Consider the following 21,742-nt stretch of genomic DNA (forward strand, 5'->3'; position numbering starts at 1 on the left):
TATTCCCATTAAAAAATTCAAATCTGTCCCGGTGGCATTGGGATCCCAAGACAATTTCTGGAATCACAATTTTAAAATTGTGCTCACATCAGATCCTGGTCCCACAGCCCTTTAAAAATCTGGTACCATAAGTTGTTCTGTAAGTGAAGCTATTGGTAATCCAAATAAGGAGCTGTCTCGGAGGTAAAAGCAGCAGAAATACCCTAAGGTCATCTCAGAAACGACCTCAACATTCTTCATAGGGTTTTGAGGGCTAACTCTTTAATGCATCTCTTTATGCAGTATGACACTGGAATCAGATATTCTGGCTTACTATTCAAGTTTAAAATTCTTCCCCCCCCCCATGACTCAAAGTTTAAACTATAAATTTTGTTCACCATTTCATGTTTTTCAACACCCAGAAATCTTTGACTACAAAACAGCATACATGCATAAATATAAAAATGTATCAATTTAATCTTCAACACCAAATAGATATATATAGCAAATTTCTGCCTTCAATACCTTATGAGAAGCAGCATTAATAACTCTTGTTGATAATGGGACAGAACAAGATTCCCACTGACTGTCCACTTTGATGTTGGTGTCCTTTGCAGTGTGGTCTTTCAGAGTGTTCACCTTTAGTGGTGATTGTGAATGATTTTTAAGTACAGATAACATGTGATCGCCTGAGATTTTTGCGAGATGGACTTTAATGCGCTTCCCATGATATTCTTTTTCATTCATTTCATCCACTGTCAATTTGGCATAATTGGGAGAGGCAACTCTTAGCACTCCGCACCTGGCAAAGCAGAAAGAAAACTTTTACATTGGGGAAAGTTTCAAAATAAAAATGTTAAGGTTAGACACAGAAGGATTTCAACTGGACCAACCGCTTGACACCAATAAAATAATAAACTATTCTAAGTGACAGTGGTACAGTGGTTAGCACTGCTGCCTCACAGCACCAGGGACCTGGGTTCGATTCCGGCCTTCAGTGCCTATGAGGGCTTTCATTTGGATTCACTTGAAATATTCATAATTAAACTAAAATCAAAGATAAACATTTAGGTAGATGAGAAATTACTTAGAAAAATAAAAGTAATAGGACCATGAATAGGCCATTCGTCCTATCGGGGCTGTTCTGTAATTCAATACCGTAGCTGATCAGATGGTGGCCTTAACCCCTCCTCATAGCACTCTACTCCCTTGTCTGTGGAACAGGAAACAGAGTCCTGAAAGTCAATGTTGGGCTGGGGGATGGTGTTAAGTGGAGTGCCACAGGGGTTCAGTACATTAATCCAGTTATTCATATAATCAATCAATAACCAGATTTCTAAACCAAGCTAAAATTCATTAAATCGATTGCGAACACAAAAATAAGAACAGCTGTATAAAAAGTGCAATGAGATTTAGATGAGTTATAGACTGCGCAGACAATTGACAAATTAAAGTTTACAATGATAAACATAAAACACTAACAATGTGCTTTACAACTATGTGATTATTAAAATTGAATATCAAAGATTTGGAAAGGCACCTTGGAGTAACAGCAGATTCGGTGCTTTCAATGGCGAGATAATATATTGAAATAAACAAGAAGCTGGAATAGCCAGGAGAGGAGAGCACAAACTTTAGGGGTTATTTGGTGATACCAATTCAGTGATGTTGCTTGAACCAGTTAGAATTTTGAATTGAATTCCACAAAAATAAATGCAAACAGTGAAAATGTACTGCAAGAACATGGCAACATTTTTAGTACAAAGGGGCTTAGCTGATTCTTTAGGAAGGACCAGAAACTTGAATTGTCATAATAAAAGAAAAACACTGAATTATGTTTGGAAATATTGAACTTTAAATAACACCTGTGCATTTGTTTTTAAATGTGCATACAAGCCAAAAATAGCTAGGATGCAAAGTCAGTCACTGGCTGATTTGCTGGGGGTGGGGGATACTCAGAGACAACTACCCTGGTTCCAGACAAAGGTACTTTCAAAGGGTCCAAAACCTAATTGCCATCTCTGGTGGAGACAATGAGACACAATGGGCCCTATTTTACCATTTGGATTCGAAGTGCGGCGCAGACTTGAAACTGGGAGTGTTTCAGGTCCGACTTTTAGACCCATTCGCAGGCGCCCTCATACGCACTCTGTCTGAAAGAATTATCAGTGATAACGAATCGTGCTGCACAAGCCTGTGGGCGGAGCTTGATGCACCCAAAATCCTGCAGCTCCGATCGACGCCTCCAACTGCGCATGTGCAGAGAAAAAATGATAAGAATGCTGCTCCCCTGCCATATTCCTCCCGTGCTGGATAATGCCCCCTTGCCCTCACTGACATTGCCCCACCCCCTCACAATATTACTGACCCCCTTATCCCCCACCCTCCCGCCACCCAGACTGATGGGGGGGCCCCCCTTCCCTCCACTGATCTCGAACAGAGTGGCAGCGGATCCCCCTTCCCCTCCATTGATCTCAGGCAGAGTGGCAGTGGACCTCCCCCTTCCCCCTACTGATCTCAGACAGAGAGATCCACCCTCCCTCCTACAGATATCAGGCAGGGTAATCCCCCCTCACTGGACCCTCCCGCACAAGGCCCCCATCTCCTCCGGACTCCGACACCTCCCTCTCTCTCCCCTGTCCCCAATCATTGAGGCAACAGCCCTTGAGAACGTGGCCCAGTCTCAGAGGGCACTTGCTGCAGCCATTGACAGGTGGCCCCCGAACTCAGAGGGCCATCGCAGAGGGCTTGACCACCATGGGTAGGGTACAGATGGTCCTCAAGGACTGGCAGAGCCAGGTGACACCGGAGCTTCTGGAGCTCATGGCAGAAGCATCGCCATCCCATGGAGTGACCAAGGGGCCTAGAGGAACCCCAAAGGAGGAGGAAAGGCTCGAGCCCAAGCTGGGGCCTTCCAGCCAGGGAATTGTGGCTGTGTCTACACTTTCTGACTCCCACCTTCCTGAAACCGGGCATCTCAGGGGCAGTGGAATGAAGAGGGTGTCATGGAAACGTCCCAGTCACCTGTAAGTCAGCCAGGGCCCTCAAGGTCCAGAGCCTCCAGAGGACGCCCCCCATGTGCATCATAGGCAACAGGGCGACGTAGGCAGCTGGCTCCCTCCATGCCCGATGTACATTCTGGGGAGTCACTGAGGCGTAGTGGTGGACCACGTAAGGTTAGGAAGTTGTAGTTGCACTAAAATGGCACGGGTGAAAGGCTGCACTAGTTAGCAAGATATTTAACCACCTTAATGTTTTCTGTTCACAAGTTTTTATGTTAGAACGTGTTATTTAAACATCTTTATTGCAATTAACAACAGTTTCTTCACCAGCCACCCGTGACTAATTTGTCTCGAATAGGAATCCTCTTCCATTAATGATTGCCGGAGGGATGCTTCATGTTGATGTCAGTTGCGGAGGCCCCTCAATGCTGTCGAGCGATTCTACCAGTCCCCCACCCCACCCGCCCCAGGGCCCTGTAAGAGGGTTTCAGATCCCTTACCCGCAACACAGACGTGGGCCCAAGTGCCAGCGTGCATGCGGAGCTCAGGTAGGAGTCAGACTAACTTGCACCAGGGCATCATCATAATGGTGCTTAGTGAATCCTCATCACCCTCCTGCCTGCCAAAAAACTCACTAACACAGCATACCCAGCCCACCACTCTGGTGTGACAATGTTGCAGGACATAGAAGGAAGTTTAAGGGGCGGAGGAACCCGCAGACACAAGCCCCTAGTGACTGAACCGCATGGTGATCAGGGCCTCCCTAGCCGCCCTCGCATGCCTCATTTGAGCTGCCAGCCCTCCAGCACCTGGGTGGTGTTCCTCGGCATGCTCTTCCTCCTCCTCCTCCTCCTCAGCGACGCCCGGCTGGTCAGCCTCCACGTCCTCCTCCTCCAATAAGTTACCTCTCAGCAGAGCCAGATTATGCACGGCACAGCACACCACAACACAACACAAGAAGAGATCACAGGGTTGTATTGCAGGGCCCCACCAGAGTGGTCCAGGCACCAGAGTCGCATTTTGAGGAGAGCAACGCACCGCTCCACTATCTCACGGGTGGCTACATGGGGCTCATTATAGCGGGTCTCCATCTCTACCATGGGCCTTCACAGACGTCATCAGCCATGTCCGAAGCAGGTAACCCACATCACCCACGAGCCACCCCCGCAGCCTGGGCTCCTCCTCAAATGCCTCCGGGATGTCAGAGCTCCTGACAATGAAGCTGTCATGCACGCTGCCTAGGTGTCTTGCGCAGACGTGCATAATGTTCATATTATGGTCACACACTAGTTGAACATTCAGGGAGTGGAACCCCTTTCTGTTGATGAATCTTCATGGATTCTGTAGGGGGCCTTGAGGGCAATGAGCATGCAGTTCATGGCCCCGCAATGGCTGCAAACCCTGCAGCCCGGGCTTCCTGATGGGCCTGGTCCAGGTTAAATTTGATGTACTGCCCCGTCCGGGCATACAGAATTTCTGTGACCTGCTTGATACAGGTGTGCACAGCTGACTGGGAAATGCCACATACATCTCCGCTAGGGATCTGGAAGGAGCCAGTCGCATAAAAGTTCAGAGCGGCCGTCAATTTGACAGCTGAGAGGAGTGCCCCCCTTCCCCCACCCAAAAACATCCTGCAACAGGTTGCACAGGTATTGCACTGTCTCCTTTCGGAGGCGGAGACATCGGTGGCACACGGTATCCGACATCTGTTCAAATGACACCCACGCACGGAACTACCGGGGTCTCTGCTCCCTCCTTCTCCTGCACCCACCCCTCTGGGCGAATGGCAGCCACCTCCTTCCTATGGTGGTCGTCTCCCTCTACTCCTGCAAGTGGTAAGGCCCCCCAATTCCCGCAGCCACATGCTCCCTAAAATCACAGCCCTCTCCCCAATTCCCCCAGCCACATGCTCCCCACAATCACAGCTCCTTGAAAAGTTGAGAGGCTGCAACAGTGCAATTTGCAAGGGCTTTGTGCACATCCTTCAGCTGGAAGTGAGCTGAGTACACTAGGACCCAGCAGCACTACAAGACCCGAGGTCAGTGCTGAGACCCGGGTCCATACTACAAGTTGGACATCGGGGACCCTGCTGAGCAACAGCCCCCCCCACCCCAACAGAGCCGCCACCGACCCGAGAAAGAAAATGGCCGCAACAAAAAGACACCTGTGAGCAGTAGAGATCTATTGGACGCTACGCACTTATCTCCTTACTAATGGAGCGCCCGAATCGGACTTTTATGGAGGTCTGTTTCATGCCAATTCCAGATGGGCGAACGTGGTGGTAAAGGGGAAAGTGCTGGTAAAGTTGGGTGTTTAGCCCATTAAATAAATTTAAATGCATTCAAATCCATTTAAATAGCTGTCGCGCCCATTTCAGAAACAGTCCCGATCGTGTCCATTTTCGGGCCTTGGTAAAGGGAGAACCGGCGCGGATTGCACTATTCGCCTCACGCCCGACTTTACAAAGTTTGCGCGCCTGAAAACGGGCATGACTTGATGGTAAAATTGAGCCTAATGGGAGAAGAGCATCATCTCATCGAGATGAAACTGTACGTCATGTCCAGACAGATTTGCAGAAATTGCCTTCCAGGAATACACAAAGACTGACGTAATGGCCAGCTGAAAAGCTGCCGTAAGAGTGAGAGTGAGAGAGAGAGCGTGCTTGTGGGTGAGAACACCAGAGCTGGGGTGTCAGAGTGTGACATGAAGCAAAAAGCTAGCCAGCAGCACCTCAGCAAAAGTCATTTGCAGGTACATCTCCAATTGAAGTAAGTCAAGTCAGCAAAGACCACCAGCTGAAAATGAACATGGAATCTTTTCTGCCGAACACTGGAATCTCAAAATTGAATATTCATCTGCGCTAAAGTCACTGTTATGAGAATCCTGAATTGCAATAGCTGCAACGCTCAATCATCTATTCCTCACGAGTCCGGGGGAGGGGGGAGGGTTTACGACCTCACTGCGCCTGGCGCAGATCGCACCAATCCTGGTAAATAAGGTGTGGGCCTAAAAATAGTTTCGCGCCTGGCACCAAACTGTTTGCAATCATCCCTTTCTAATGGCACAAACCGGATCACATCCAGAAAGGGCATAAACCGATTAGCATATTTAAAGGAGCATTTAAATCTTTTTTGATTTATTTTCACATCTATTAGTACACAGTGAAAAGTATTGTTTCTTGCATGCTATACAGACAAAACATACCGTTCATAGAGAAGGAAAGGAGAGAGTGCAGAATGTAGTGTTACAGTCATAGCTAGGGTGTAGAGAAAGATCAACTTAATGCAAAGTAAGTCCATTCAAAAGTCTGACAGCAGCAGGGAAGAAGCTGTTCTCGAGTCGGTTGGTACGTGACCTCAGACTTTTGTTTCTTTTTCCCCCGAAGGAAGTGGAAGAGAGAATGTCCAGGGTGCATGGGTCCTTAATTACGCTGGTTGCTTTGTCGAAGCAGCGGGAAGTGTAGACAGAGTCAATGGATGGGAGGCTGGTTTGCATGATGGATTCGGCTTCATTCATGATCTTTTGTCATTTCTTGCGGTCTTGGGCAGAGCAGGAAACATATCAAGCTGTGATACTACCTGAAAGAATGCTTTCTATGGTGCATCTGTAAAGATTGATGAGAGTCACAGCTGACATGCCAAATTTCCTTAGTCTTCTGAGAAAGTAGAGGCGTTGGTGTGCTTTCTTAACTATAGTGTCAGCATGGAGGGACCAGGACAGGTTGTTGGTGATCTGGACACTAAAACGTGAAGCTCTTGACCATTTCTACTTCGTCCTTGTTGATGTAGAGAGGGGCATGTTCTCCACTATGTTTCCTGAAGTCGATGACAATCTCCTTTGTTTTGTTGACATTGAGGGAGAGATTATTGTTGCCGCACCAGTTCACCAGATTCTCTATCTCATTCTGGTGCTGTCTCATCATTGTTTGAGTGCACAGCCCATTTGGCATTGGAATCGCCCAGCTCCCGAGACCTTCTGACCTTCAGGTGCAGTGCGAAAGTGGCGGGAATCACTACTGGTCTCCATTAGCGGAGACTAGGCGCAATGGCAGGGGCTCAGATGCCACTGAAGCCCCTGGGTGGGCGGGGACATGGTTGGGCAGTGCCCAGCGGTCACACTGGCAGTGCCTACCTGGCACACAGTTGGGCACTGCCAGTGTGCTGGGGCAATGTCAAGGATCGGGCTATGATTTTGGGGCAGGGGGGGTGCGTACCGTGCAGGGGTTGGCGTGTCAGGTTCATGAAGGGGGATCCATCGGGAGGGCCCCAATCCGTGATAAGGATGTGGGGAAACATGTCGCCGATGGGGGTAGATTGGGAGGGGGGGGGGGGAAGAAAAGTCCCCCAGTGCACTGAGATCGGGGCGCCCTTCCAGAACGGCACCCGATCGCTTTGCAGCCGGGCAAGGTTCTCAGCTGACAAAAAAAAAATTGACAAAAGTACCAGATGATGTAGTGCTGGACTTGCCGAAAAGTTAGGCTGAGATCTTACCGGCTCATTCTGCCTGTCAATTGGTGAAGCAAGGCAGTTAGATCGGGTGGGAGGCCAAAAAAATCAGGATCGTGCCCAGTTTTGCGCCTCTTGCTATCTTACTGCACTGATTTGCTGCCAAATCAGCTGTGTGCTCAGAAAGGGCATGAAGCCGATTTCAATGTTCAGAGAGTCCTGGACACCTATTTCCTCACCGGTGGGAATCACACATGGTCCCTATCAACAGAGACCAGGCATGATGGCCTTGCCGTGGGACCGGAGGCTATTGAAGTCCCTCAGATGGTCAGGGGCAGGGCTGAGCAGTGCCCACCTGGCACCCTGCACTGCAAGGGGTAGTGCAAAAAGGGTAAAGCCTGAGGGGATGGGGCCATGAGGTGGGAGGCAGAAGAGGGAACTCTGCAGAGGGGCTTGATCGGTGGGGGTGACACTTGGGGTAATGGGGGTGAGAGGAAGAGAGAGAGAAAGACCAGAGTAGGGATCGATCACTGATGAGTCCTGATGTCTGTGGGGTGGGACAACAGGAGAGCTCCTCGTACACCGGGTGATCTGGGCACCCCTAGAGCTCAGCAACCAGCTTCACTGGCGAGATTAGGGTCCATTGCCCTCCACCCCTCCCCACTAATGAGAATCGCATCCTGGCACATATTTTTGACTAAGTGCCATAAGACTCCCAAAAAACTCGTCTGAAACTCTCCTGTTTTCTCGTTGTTCAGCACCGAAAAAAAATTTTTCAGAAAATTCCGTCCTTAGAATTATTTGTGAAAATCTTGCCCAGGACTGTTTCGTACTTCTTTTTTGTACTTGCTTATTTTGGACTTAATTATCACCTCTAATCTTTATGAATATGTGCAACCTTTTACTCAAAAAATCATGGTTAAATTTGCTCCTTTTAAAACATAAATATTGGGACTGGTAAAAGCTATCAGTGAAAGGAAGGATCCTTTTGATATTAATCTTGCTGCGACTAGCAGATGAGGGCGTTGAATAAAGAAAGGGAGACAGTCTCTCCTCATCCAGGACATAATTTGGGGGCATCCCAGATGTATGGAGACAAAGTGAGGGATCTCATCCAGGTTAGCAAATTTAAGGAATCGCACCTGGGGACAGTCATAACAAAGAAAGATGGCACTTAAATCTTCTTTCTTTGCCTTAGCGTCAACATTTATTTGTTAAATTTTCTGTGAAGCACCTCAAGATATTTTTATATGTTCAAAGTGCGCAAAAGAACAAGTCTGATCATTAAGAGGAACCTTGCTGACCTTTTGAAAAAAATTAGTATAGATAAGGTAAGCCCAGGATATTATTGCAAAGTAAACCAAAAAAACAGACCACAGGAAGTACATTTGAAGCTAGTGAAGAGTGTAACTAAAATAAATACATTTAAACAAGTGTTATTCGACATTGTGACACACGACAACACAGAATCGCTGAGCAGAAACTGATTTGTGAAACAAATCCTGTACTCACCTAATGAAGCAGCAGCGCTCTGAAAGCTCGTGCTACCAAACAAACCTGTTGGACTTTAACCTGGTGTTGTGAGACTACTTACTGTGCATTACACAAGATCACCAAGAATTGGTTCAAAATGGAACTTTTAGGTAACTGGCATTTTCAATTAACCAGTACCACCCATTCATCAGGCATGCCGGACAATAAAGATTTTATTGTATTAGAAATTCAAATTCTTTCAACCACCGAGGATTATTTGGAATAAGCTGGCAGAAAGAGACATGGGGGAGTTCTCTGGCCTCCCAGTCGCAAGTTTCTTGGTGGCGTGCTGTTCACTGGAACTTCTCATTGATATCACCCCGCGCCGCCACAAAACCCATGGGAGGTGGTGTACTGCGAGTGAGACCAGGGAATCCAGCCGGTGTAAACGGCCAGGGAACTCCCCCATGGGAACAAAACCTAAGGGATGTCAAACAGAACTGGATGATGAATGGAAGACAGTTGCATTGAAAGAGTTGAGAATTGATGGACTGAAAGGCCTTTTCTCATCCTTAACTTGGAAATGGGTAAAGGCAATTTGAACAGAAACAAACCTGTCACTTTTTGATAGATTAGCTCCACCATCCCACCCTCAGTTATTACTCTCTCAAGTAACATATGTAATTGAACAGAACAATATAAATAGACTCCAGTGACTATATCCTTTCCTCGTAATTATTGCACAACCATAAATTGAAAAATATTCCCTGGATTTTCCCTCCTAGTTTTTTAATTTTGATTTACTCTCGAAGTGTAACAAAAAAATTCAAATTTCAATTCGAGATTGTTTTTGAATTCAAATTCCTGACTCAAATGGTAGACCATCACAAAATTACAAATGCAGTGATAGCTGAGTTCAGTAACAGACAAAACATTGGCTCCAAAAAGGAGGACATGGACACTTATAGAACAGGGTGATTCTGCATTGCAAACACAAGATAATTGAATATCATAATAAACTGTTTATGGACTGGTGTAGTGGCTGAAGAAAGGCTTTTATATAGCAGCTTCCAAAGATGTTCCAAAGCACGTCACAGCTGGTGAAAGTAGTCATAGTTCCAGTGTAGACAGATGTAGCTGCCAGGTCCCACAAACAGCAATGAGGTAAATGACAAGTTGTTGATGATGATACCTCAGCATACAACAATTGACACAATAATAACACAAAACTCTCTCTCACCATCCAGATTCAATATATAGTAATAAGTCATAAGCTTCTTGTATGGTTGACATGAAGTACAATAGCTTCCCATATCTGGCCTGTTCACAGTCAAGAGTAAATGTGAAATGAATAAGGATAAACTTAGAGGCTGGAAGCACAGACAACTTGAAAAATTAATCTGCTGTTAGGACAGATTAATTGGAGGAAATAGAAGGAATTAAATTTCTAGTAGGTGATTGGAAACATTAGAGGGAAGATTTTGAAAATGGTGCTTTATTTCTTATATTAAGTATTATACAATGTAGACTGGCCTTTGTAATGAACAAACTGCATCGTTTGGTTGCAAAATTCAAAAGAAGACTCTCACATGTAACCTGAATTTAGGGAATCCCAGCTTTAAATACACCTCTGCTTTGGTAACTCCTTGACCAAAGCAGAGCTCTGGTTATAGTATCATTGTATTTAAGAGTGGGCAGGCAATCCATTGTGTCCACCATTACCGCACTCAGTTCCGAAGCAAAGCTATCAAGACAGATTCAGATTACCTGCATTCACTATGCAAACTGCAAAGCCAAATTCCAGACACCTGGTACTTCTGAAAAAGCTTTCTTAATTCCATCTACAAAGTTGGAAGAAAAATTCTTGCTGTTACATATGATCACCCAGTGATGCTTTTGTGAACACTCAGTATATTCAAATCCCTCCACACTCTTTTAATGCAAATACTTAGTTTACTTTAAACAGATTAATATTTAAATTTAAAACAACACAGAATTTGATGTGGATGTGTTAAACTTGTTAACAAGATTGCAATTTCCAACTGAAATGTTAACAACATTTAAAGTTAAAATCATTAAGACATGCGGTACCTCTGTTACTGTTCTGGGTAATCCATCTACATAAATGTAACATGTTTCAGCAATCTCCTTGTCGATGCGAGCAGCTATAAAAAATACATCATCCATTAAAATGTTTCCCCAATAAATAGAAATGAATTGCACCCTGTGAATCACTGCAGCATTACAATAAGAGTTATGATCAGTGTCAATCAGAACTGAGATATTCTACAATGCTCACGAGAAACAAATAGCTATCCTGGGTTACAAGTGAAGGATGAACACCTAACTGGCATTCTGAAGGACAATCAGCATCAATGGAAAATAACTTCTATTTTCAGGAACGACAAAGGCAGATGGAGAGAAATTAAAGTACTGAAATTTTGAGTCCTATAATCCAATACCGTAAGTGCTCTGACTTTGCCCCAAATTCCAGAAGAATTGAGAAATTTGGGGCAACGGCAGGGAACAGCATTGAAAGCTGGATTAAATTTAAGTCAGTCTCAGTATGTAACATTTATGAATGGATGGATTAAAAATGGATGTAGGGACTTAACTAAGAATGATGCAATTTGATTCTGCCCAGAAACCTACAAGGGAGGGCGCGGTCCTGGATTTAATTTTACGTAACAAAGCCGGGTAAATGGTTAAGTATCAGCAAGGGAGCATCTTGCATACAGCGATCATAACTCCATTAGATACAAGATTGTTATGGAAAAGGATGAGGATGGGCCTGAAATCAAAGTTCTAAACTGGGAGAAGGCCAATTTTAATAAGATCAGATATGATTTGGCCAGAGTGGACTGGGAGCAGACACTTTTAGGTGAAGCTGTGACAGAACAGTGCGATGTATTCAAGAAGAAAATAGGCAATGTACAGGGCCAACATGATCCAATAAAGAGGGTGGGACCAACAAATCCAGTGAACCCTGGATTTTGAGGGATATACATTGGATAAAGAGAAAACGGGAGGCTTATGACAGATTTCAAGGGCTCAAAACAGCAGAAGTCCTAGAGTATAGAATGTGCAAGAGGGAACTTAATAAGGAAATTAGGAGAGCAAAAAAGCGACATGAAAGGATGCTGACAGGTAAAATAAAGGCAAGTTCCAAGTTGTTTTACAAGTACAGGAAAGTCCTAAGTTATTTTACAATTACATTACAGGTAAAAGGCCACCATAGATGTCTCGCTTGGAAAAAAAGTCCTTTTCTTCTTTGCAAATTTTGCTCACATTTAAACCAGACATTAAGTGCTAGAATGAGGAAACATGGCGAAAATCTCACATCAGATTATGCAGGAGAAAAAGAAAAAAAATCCAAAATGTAAATGGGGAGGGTGAAAGAATGAAGAGGTAGGCAAAGGAAACAGGTGTTTAATTTTACATTGTATTATGAATGCATCTTTCAGCTGTACAGCATTAATGCAGTAACAAAGCCACGAGGCATTCCAGTAATTATATTGATATAGCAGCACTTATTTCAAAGCTGCAATGACAAAGTTGCAAACTTGTAAAATCAACCAGCCATACAACTTAGTAGAGCTTCATTGCTCTCAAAAAGATTTGAAACAAATAACCAAACACTTTGGATGGAATTTTACAAGATTTTTACCCAAGTGTCCAGCTAGTCTGAAAACGGGAGAGTTCTTGATCCATTTTTTGGGCTAGTTTTCTCTCCCAATCTTATGCACTCTGTCTCTGAAATTTTGGGCTAGACCATTTCTGGCCATAAGAGGCAGTGGGCAGGGCTTAACTCGCCAGACAACCAGCAGCTCAGACTGGAGCCACAAACTGCGCATGCGCAGAAAAAGTGAAAAATAAAGCAGCTCTCCTGGCAGAACCCTCCCAGACCAGTAACAGCCTCCCCCTCAGACATCGGAGCCCCCCCACCCCAAACATTACTGACCCCCTTACCATCCTCCCACCCCACTTGCATATGGCTCATCATCCCCTGGCCCCAAAGGCTGCCTGACATGACCCTCTCTCTCCCCTGCCCCCGATCATCAGAGGCACAAATTCCACCCCCACCCCATCAGCACACCTGCAGGTGCTGACTTGGCTTCCCCTTCATGGAAATAAGGCAAACTGCATTAAACTGGAATGCTCTAATGGGCACCTGACTCGCCCAAACTGCCTGCAATTGATCTTCCCTAACAAGGGCGCTCCATAAAAACCCCAAGGATGGACAGACAGGCAGGCAGTGCAGGAGGAAATGGCCGAAGACAGCACCCAGATTTTCTGAAACTGACCCAGCCAGGTTGTTGGAGGCATTAAAAGCAAGGCAGGACACTCTTCACTCCAGCAGGATGTCATCCCAGGGGAAGTGATGGAAAAGCAGCCTGGGAGGCTGTGACCGTGTATGTTAGTGCCAGGGCACTGGACAGGAGAACTGGGAAGCAGTGCAGGAAAAAAATGACCTAATCCAGGCAGCAAGAGTGTTTAACCTCATCTAGCATCTTTCCCCTAAATGACCCCGAGATCCCCCCACCTCCAGCACCCTGCATGCTTCCAGCCCCTGACCCCCAAGCACCTTCCTCCTCCCCACCTCCCCCAAGAGTCTCATGGCACTTGCCCTCTGAGGCCCACCCCCAATACCCTGCATATTTTTCATGGCTCCTTCTGCCCCCACAGGAGAAGAATGCCCATAACCACCAGGAGAGGGCAAAGACAGGGGGATGGTGAGCCTGACATCCGAGCCCTCACCCCCTTTGAGGAGTAGGCACAGGAGCTTGCGGGAGAGGAGAGGATGCAGACGATAAGAAACAGCATGGTTGGGCTGGAGCATAGAAGTGAGCACCTGCCAATCCTCCACTTTATGGAGAAATGTTAAGTAAGTCGGATGCAGCCCAGATTCCTCTTCCTCCCTTGTACTTAACCACGTGCCCCGTGTTGCAGGAAGGGGCACCGACATGCCTGGACCATCTGACATCACAGCCCCCAATGCTACTCACACCCATCCTGTCCCCGACAGCTCACAGGACTCTTCGGGGGAAGCTGGTGAAGGGACCATCGAGGCTGGCACCAGTTTGGCGCCAGCTTCCACCTCGCAATTCACCATCCCAGAGACTCTCACATCGGTGGGTCAAGGTAGTGGCGAGGCATCTGGGTCGCTCTCTAGTGCGCACGACACATCTGCTGATGTAAATCAGGTGGAGGAGGAGGGAACGTCCAAGGCTCTGGCTCACGGGGGCCTGCCGGAATCGAAGGCTCAGCTGGCCCCAGGCTACATGCTGGGCCTCTGCGATCACTTCTCCCTCAGCTGCTGGAGATGCAGCAACAGAGCCAGGGAATGCAGGAGGGGTTGACAGCAACATTGGATTGACGGAGAGGCTGTTGGGAGGAGTTCCAAAGCTTTCAGGTGGATCAGCTATTGCCTGTCTTGCATGGTTCCCAGACCAACACTGCAAGGGTGGCATCCGTGATGGAAAGCCTGGGGCAGGAGATCCTTGAGAGAGAGAGAGAAACCTGCCACCAGCCCTCCAGCGCCTGGGTGTTGTTGCTCTTAGTCGTCGTCCTCCTCCTCCTCCCCTGCTTAGCGGCCTCCTCCTCAGCGACGCCTGGCTGGTCTGCCTCCACGTCCTCCTCCTCAAGAAGGTCTCCTCGTTGTTGTGCTAGGTTGTGTAGAGCACAGCACACCAGCACAATGCAGGACGAGATCAGAGGGCTATATTGAAAAGCCCCACCAGAGCGCTCCAGGCACCTGAACTGCATTTTGAGGAGCCCTATGAAGCACTCCATTATTGCACGGGTGGCAATATGGGTCTCATTATATCGGGTCTCCGCCTCAGTCTCAGGCCTTCGCACAGGCCTCATCAGCCAAATCCGATGCGGGTACACCATGTCTCTTAAGAGCCATCCCTGCACCCTAGACTCCTCCTCAAAGACCCCCACGATGTCAGAACTCCTCAATATGAAGCTGTTATGCACGCTGCCAGGGTGTCTGGCGCAGATGTACAGAATGTTGAGCTGATGGTCACGCACCAATTGCATATTTATTGAATGGAAGCCCTTTCTACTCATGAATCTTCCTGGATTCCTGACCGGGGCCTCGAGGGAAACTTGGGTGCAGTCTATAGCCCCTGTGCATTTGGCATCCCCACAATGGCTGCGAATCCGGCAGCCCTGCTGGGCCTGGTCCAAGTCAAATTTGATTTGCTGGCTAGCCCGGGCCGACAGGGCATCTGTGACCTCCTTCACACATTTGTGATTGGATGATTGGGAAATGCCACAAAGGTCTTCACTGGTGATCTGGAAGGACCTGGTGGCGTAAAAGTTTAAGGCGGCCATCACTTTCACAGCCATTGGGAGTGGGAATCCCCCCGTGCCCCGAGGTGCAAGGTCCTGCAACAAATGGCACAGACGTTGACCTCTCTCTTTTCGGAGCCAGAGCTGTCAGCAGCATGCAATGCTCAACAGCTGCTCACAGCGCACTCGCGTGCGCAACTGCTGAGGTCGACACTCCCTCCTTCTCCTGCCCGACCACCACCACACCTGCCCCAGGCGAATGGCGGCCACATCCTGCCTCCGGTGACCACTCTTACAAATGTTAAGGCCTGGATCTCCTCTGCCCACAATTCATTCTCCTGCTCCACCTCCTCAGCTCCAGCAGCAACCTAAAGAACATCAAGATCAACGGGTTGCCTTCCAAAAGCCATCTCATCAATCTGAGGGGGGAGGGGGGGGGGGGCACAGTTGGGGAAGGGGAGAGACAAATGGAGAGGTTAAAGATCTCTGCTCACCTTCAGCCCAGCCACACACACTCCTCATACCCCGCCACAACCCCACAGCAGCACACACTCCCCATTCCCCCCAGCAACACAGCCTCCCACTAACACAAACTCAGAACCCATGCATTGGTGACCACAGACACTGCTGCTCGACAGGTCCTGAGGCTGCAGCGTTGCCAGTTCAAAGAGTTTCCAGTAGATCCCCCACCAGCAACAGTATTTCCTGCTGCCTGCACTAGGACCCAGAGGCATCCCTAAGACCCAGGGTCCGTGCTGCGAGTCTGAGGTTGGACTCCATGATAAACAACAGCCCCCCACCCCAACACACTCGCAGCACCCCCCCACCCAAAACGCAACATGTCTGTCTCAAAACAACCTCCTCTGAGCAGCTCGGCGTAGTTTGAACACAGACTTACCTCCTCACTTACCCTCATTGACCAAGCGCCAGAATCTGACTTATGGAGGTGTTGTTTTCCAGACCGATCCTGCTGCGGTGAACGCAGTCGAAAAGACAGAGGAGCCGATTGGGTGTGAAGCTTGCTAATTACATGGTGATGAATGCAAAAACATGTAAATGGACATCTTGCCCGTTTTGGGCAGGTTCCCAATTGCGTCTTTTTTTGTGGTAACATGGAAATGGGCGCGAAAACGGGCACCATTCCTGCTAGCCGAATTTTGATCGATTTTGGGTGTAACAAGGTCATAAAATTCTGCCCATTAGCTAGTTTACAGCAACATTCAAATATTCTCATCACATACACTTTATCCAAGTTTCAAACCATGCCAGAGCAATGTTAATTCTTTCCAGTCTGCTAGTTGAGCTTTATCCAGTCTTTAATTAAACCAAAAGGTCAAGTTCCTGACCAACAAGAACTCGGACTAATACTAGCAGTAAACCTATCCTATCAGGGCAGGGCAGATTATTAGAGGTAGCTATTACTCCTTAAAGCTAAGCGACACTAGCACTCCACAGACAATGATGTTTTGTTTGAATAGTTTGCAGGGCTAATTCTACTGGCAATTTATTCCCCAAGTTCTTACAAGGTATCTTGGTCACGATTTTTTTCCCTTACATGCATCGCTTCTTGTCCCATCTTCTTTTGCTGTCATGCTTCCGTCTTTATTGTTTGCTTCACTTTGCATGGCATTGAAGCCACGATAAGCAGTGAAATTCTCTTCTGCATCAAACCAATCAGTTATTTCAAGATCCTTGGCTATTTGTACAAAATGGATAGAAAGAAATATTCTTAAGATTCTAAACATATAAAATAGCAAAAATCCAAAACTGTTTAAAATCCAAATACTTCACAACAGAGCTGCACATTGCATTTTTTCTAAATTACCAAATTAAAATGACCAAAGTTTACCAGCAGAAATAATTCAATGTAGGCTATGACACAAATTCAATTAAGACATTAAAATTAACAAAGTATGTTGAAGTTGGGCGGATTTTCAGACGAATTCGGAGAATAATTCAAATGTTGACCTCAAGTGACAGTAACAGGAAGGAACGTTAGCTGACACAGAAGAGTTAGAATTAATGGTTGCTGCTCAGTTTATTTTTGTAGGAACAATACCCTGCAAATTGTCTGATTATTTTGCTTCTGAAGGGAAAACTATTTTAAAAAATTGTGCCTAAAATGAAGTTTTAACTTGAAAATTAGGAATGCAAAATGGAAAAGCAAAATACTGTGGATACTGGAAATTTGAAATCACAACAGGAAATGCTGGAAATATTCAGTGGGTAGGCAGCAGCTATGGAGAGAGAGAGTTAATGGATAGAGTTTGTCCTCGGTGTTTCAGAACCTCTCAATCAACCTCAAGTAAGATCTCAGAACACTTGTTAGGAAGTACATGGTACAGCAATATAAAATGAAGGGTGCAACTCTAAAGAAGGTGCAGGAGCAGATGGATCTTGGTGTATATGTGCACGTCATTGAAGATGGTATGACATGTTGAGATTGCGGTTAAGAAAGCATACAGTATCCAATAGGGGCAGAGTAAAAGAGCAAAGAGGTTATGTTGAACTCGTTTAAGACATTAATTCGGCCTCAGCTGGAGTAGTGCGTCCAGTTCTGGGTGTCACACTTTAGGAAGAAAGTGAAGGCATTGGAGAGAGTGCAGAATGGATTTGGGGATGAGGGACTTCAGTTATGAAGCTAGAATGGAGGTTGGGTCAGGCTGTTGCTTGACTAGCCGCTAGATTTAGTAAGAAGGGCCCTGCATGGTTCACAGGACTGGATGTCTCATTTCCAGTTCCTAGGCTGATACATCTTGCTTTGTTCCTTTTTGACTTTTCTGCAGCAATTTGAAACAATTGAGTAGTTTGTTAGGCTGCATTTCAAATGGCATTTAAGGGTCTGGAGTCCTATATAGGCCAGAGCAAGCAATGATAGATTTCCTTCCGTTAAGAACATTAGTGAACTAGATGGGTTTCATGATCATCATTAGCATTTTTATTGAATTGATTTAAACTCTACCATGTTGTGATTTGAACTCATGTCCCCACAGCATCAGCTTGGGCCTCTGGATTGCTAGTCCAGGTGAAATTATCTCTATGTCACCACCTCTCCCTAAAGAAACGGGTCATGTTATTTTACAAGTGCAGAGTCAGAGAAAGGAAAGCGCGGAACCTGCTCAGACAGGTTTTAAGTGCATGACGGATTCAGCTAGAAACAGATAACCCCACCGCTGCAAATGAAGTTGTTTGAACATTTCAGAGGTTAAAGTCTGCATCAGAGATGGGAGGAAGTTAACCCAACCACTGAATACTATTAATTACATTCAATCTTCGCTACTTGATACTATTCAAAATGGTTAAGATAGCAGCTATCAAAAGGAATTACAAAACAATCTCACCACTTTATAACCTCACTCCACTCACTGCTATAGTTAATGCCCAATATCTACTAGTGCGACTTGCGATATACTTGTCTTGAATAACTGTTCATTAATGATTTTCTACTCAACTGACAGAAAATGTCACACAGTTGCATGAATCTTGAATTTATGTACCCAACTTTACGTAGCGATTTGTAACCAATAAAGAATGTTTTGTGCATGACTTGTGGTTTGGCTTCTTCCTTAATGATATACTTACTCAGAAACTTAAGGGTTATGTAATCAAGGACTAGGAAATCAAATTAGTTTAAATGTAAAACAGGTTAGGAGAAAAGTCAGGTACCATTCCTCCATGTCCTTTGGTGGCAGCCAAAACATTAAGATAGTTCCTTAGTGATGAGTTAAAGAAAATTACAGATTTATCTGGCTGCAATATGTATTTGTCAGGATACCAAAACCTAGATTCTGTGTATACTTTTGCTGGCATCTATAGATGGTTTAGACTTGGGTATAAAAAACACAATCTCAAAATTTTCTGCTGACACAGAAGTAGGAAGTTCAAAGGACTGCAAGAGGTTTAAAGACGACTGACTGGTTAGCAGAATGGGTTGTTGAGTGGCAGATACAATTTACTGTCAATAAATAATAATGCACTGTGAAGAAAAGCAACATATAATGATCTTGAGAACACAATGAAGGGTGTGCAGCAATAGATGAAGGGATTACAATTCCTTGAAAACGAATGTAAAAGGACGTCCAATATAGGTTAAAATATGAAGAGTTTTAATAGAGTAAAAAGTGAAAGACTATTTCCCAAGGATAGTAATCTAGTAATAGGCCATCAATAAAAAATTATGATAGGGAGGAGCGAGATTAGGAGACATTTCATTGTAAAGAGAGTTGAAGTGTGGAATGCTTTGCTGTATGAATTGATAAGCAAGATCACTATTTTTTAAGGGCAAACTGGATAAGTATGTGAAAATGAAAATATAAAAAGGCTTAAAAGAAAGCACATGACAGAGGGGATACTTTAAATTAATCTATTAATGTGACAGAAACACAATGGACCAAAGGGCCCCCTACGATACTGTAAATTTTAGTTCATCCTGATTGCCCAGGATCAAATACTTCTGGTTTCCCAAGTAACCATATTCCTGTGCAAGACACTTACCTTGTCTTCAACTTTGATGCCCTTATCCCTGCAAAATCCTTAGTCTTCCATCCTGGTCAAATCTCCAGGTATGGCTCCCCTCCTTGCTCTCTAAAGTTCAAGCCGTGCAGGTAGGCTTGCTGTACAACTGGCTTAGCTAGCCACCATAGATCTGACTGGTCCAGGTGGTCTTGTGCCCCAAGTTTGATTTCACTAATTCCTATTGAATCAGACCTAGAGATTCCCAGTAAAGGCTTCAGGTTCATTCCTGAAACCTTACCTCTAGAGATTCACAAGGATTTATCCGTATCTCTTCATCATTCACATGTTTTGTGTTCATAATCAACAACACTCAGCCCTACCTCTCCATCTTTCCTTGCCCATTCACTGCCTCTGTGCTCAGACTTCCTATCTGAAATCTAGGGCCTGATTCTCCCATTGCAACCCACAACTTTTCTGGCGGGTCAGGTTGGGAGATGCACGTCGGCCATTTCGCGGGTTCCCCGCGAGTATTTATGACCCACGCGCATCTCCCAACCGGAAGAGAATGACACCGCCAGGAACGCACAGAAGGCCGGCGGGAAGTGAGGTAGATAATTTGAATAGGTTTCAAATGTAATTTAAACGTCATTTCAATGTGATTATCCGTTCCGTGCCGGCCCCAATAGCATCTCCCACCCCACCATGAGTACTTCATTCTGGCAGGGTTTAGAGTAGCTCCCCACGTTCGGGGAACTAGCGGGAGACCCCGCCGGAGTGAAGGGGGGAGGGGGCAATCAGGACCCCCAGGGGGTCGGGCGGAGGGGGTGTGGTGACCCCCTGGGCAGGGGCAGCCTGGCAGCACCAGCCTGTGTCCCCGGCACTGCCCAAGGGTCAAAGTGCCCATGGGGAACCTTAGCACCGCCCACTGGGCATCAGGCAGTGCTGAGGGGGCGGGGCCTATGGCGATTGGTGGGGGTGGGGGGTCCCGCTGCCACTCTGCATGGGGGATCAGTCTGGGCTGGAGGGAGGCCAGTGTCTGGGGCAGGTTGGACATAGGGGCACTCGGGGTGAGGGTCAGGGGCTGGCCCAGGAACTGTTGTGGGGGCCGCGAGGGGGGGCTGGAGGGGCAGCACTTTGGTGGTTCCGGGCTGGCCAGCAAGTGGGGAGACTGAGAGATCAGGACCACTGCGCATGCGCAGAGTTCCGGAGCTGTCAGACTCTGGCACGGATAGCGCCCTCCCCACAACCCCCGATTTTTAATGATATTCCCGATTGTGACCTCTGCATTGCACAAAGTGGGGAGATTCGAGTGAGAAGCTGCACTGAAAAAAACAGTCGTGATCTAAAACAGTTTTCCCACCAATTCAGCATTTTTGGGAGAATCGCCCCCCCCCCTAGTCTTTGATGAACTGCAATTTCCTCCAACTAAACACTGGGAAGACTGACCTGCAACAACTTACTTGCCAAAGACTCTGGCTTCCTCCCTGACCTGCAACAACGTACACTTGCCAAAAGTTCTGGCCTCCTTGCCCTCTCCTGTCACTGTCTTAGTCTGAAACAGATTGTCACCATCAATTCAAATCAGTTGCTACCATACCATATGCCCCACTCTCGGCGCTGAGCAGATTATCTGAGCTGGCAATTTAATATAGTACTGAGGGAATGCTGTAGTGCCAGAGAGATATTACCTCTCCTGTGGTCCATGTGAATGTTAAAGATTCCGTACCACAATTTGAGGACCACTAACACCATTAAACGCAGATTAACAAGGTCATTTGTCACATTACTTTCTTTTATTCATTAGTGGGACATGGGCATTGCTGGCTGTCCAGCATTTATTGCCCATCCCTAGTGGCCTTGAAGAGTAGTTGAGAGTCAACCACATTGCTGTGGCTCTGGAGTCACATGTAGACCAGACCAGGTAAGGATAGCAGATTTCCTTCCCTAAAGGACATTAGTGAACTAAATGGGTTTTTCCCCGACAATCGACAGTGGTTTCATGGTCATCAGTAGATTCTTAATTCCAGATTTTTAAAATTGAATTCAAATTCCACCACTTGCTGTGGTGGGATTCGAACAAAGGTCCCA

The 21,742-nt window shown here is 46.3% G+C and overlaps 1 protein-coding gene across 1 annotated transcript in view; it reads right to left on the reverse strand.

The window, feature by feature from the left end:
* Positions 1-438: 438 nt before the first annotated feature.
* Positions 439-21,742, reverse strand: part of rbm44 (RNA binding motif protein 44) — a 98,033-nt gene continuing 76,729 nt past the window's right edge. Inside the window, exons 8-11 of the mRNA XM_078227728.1 lie at positions 16,755-16,895; positions 10,991-11,064; positions 10,667-10,740; positions 439-781 (exon numbers count right to left, since the gene is read on the reverse strand). Of these exons, the coding sequence (XP_078083854.1) occupies positions 454-781; positions 10,667-10,740; positions 10,991-11,064; positions 16,755-16,895 (617 nt within the window). The 3' untranslated portion in view covers positions 439-453. The remainder of the gene's footprint in view (positions 782-10,666; positions 10,741-10,990; positions 11,065-16,754; positions 16,896-21,742) is intronic.

Source organism: Mustelus asterias, chromosome 14 (assembly GCF_964213995.1).
Source record: "Mustelus asterias chromosome 14, sMusAst1.hap1.1, whole genome shotgun sequence".
Classification (NCBI taxonomy): domain Eukaryota; kingdom Metazoa; phylum Chordata; class Chondrichthyes; order Carcharhiniformes; family Triakidae; genus Mustelus; species Mustelus asterias.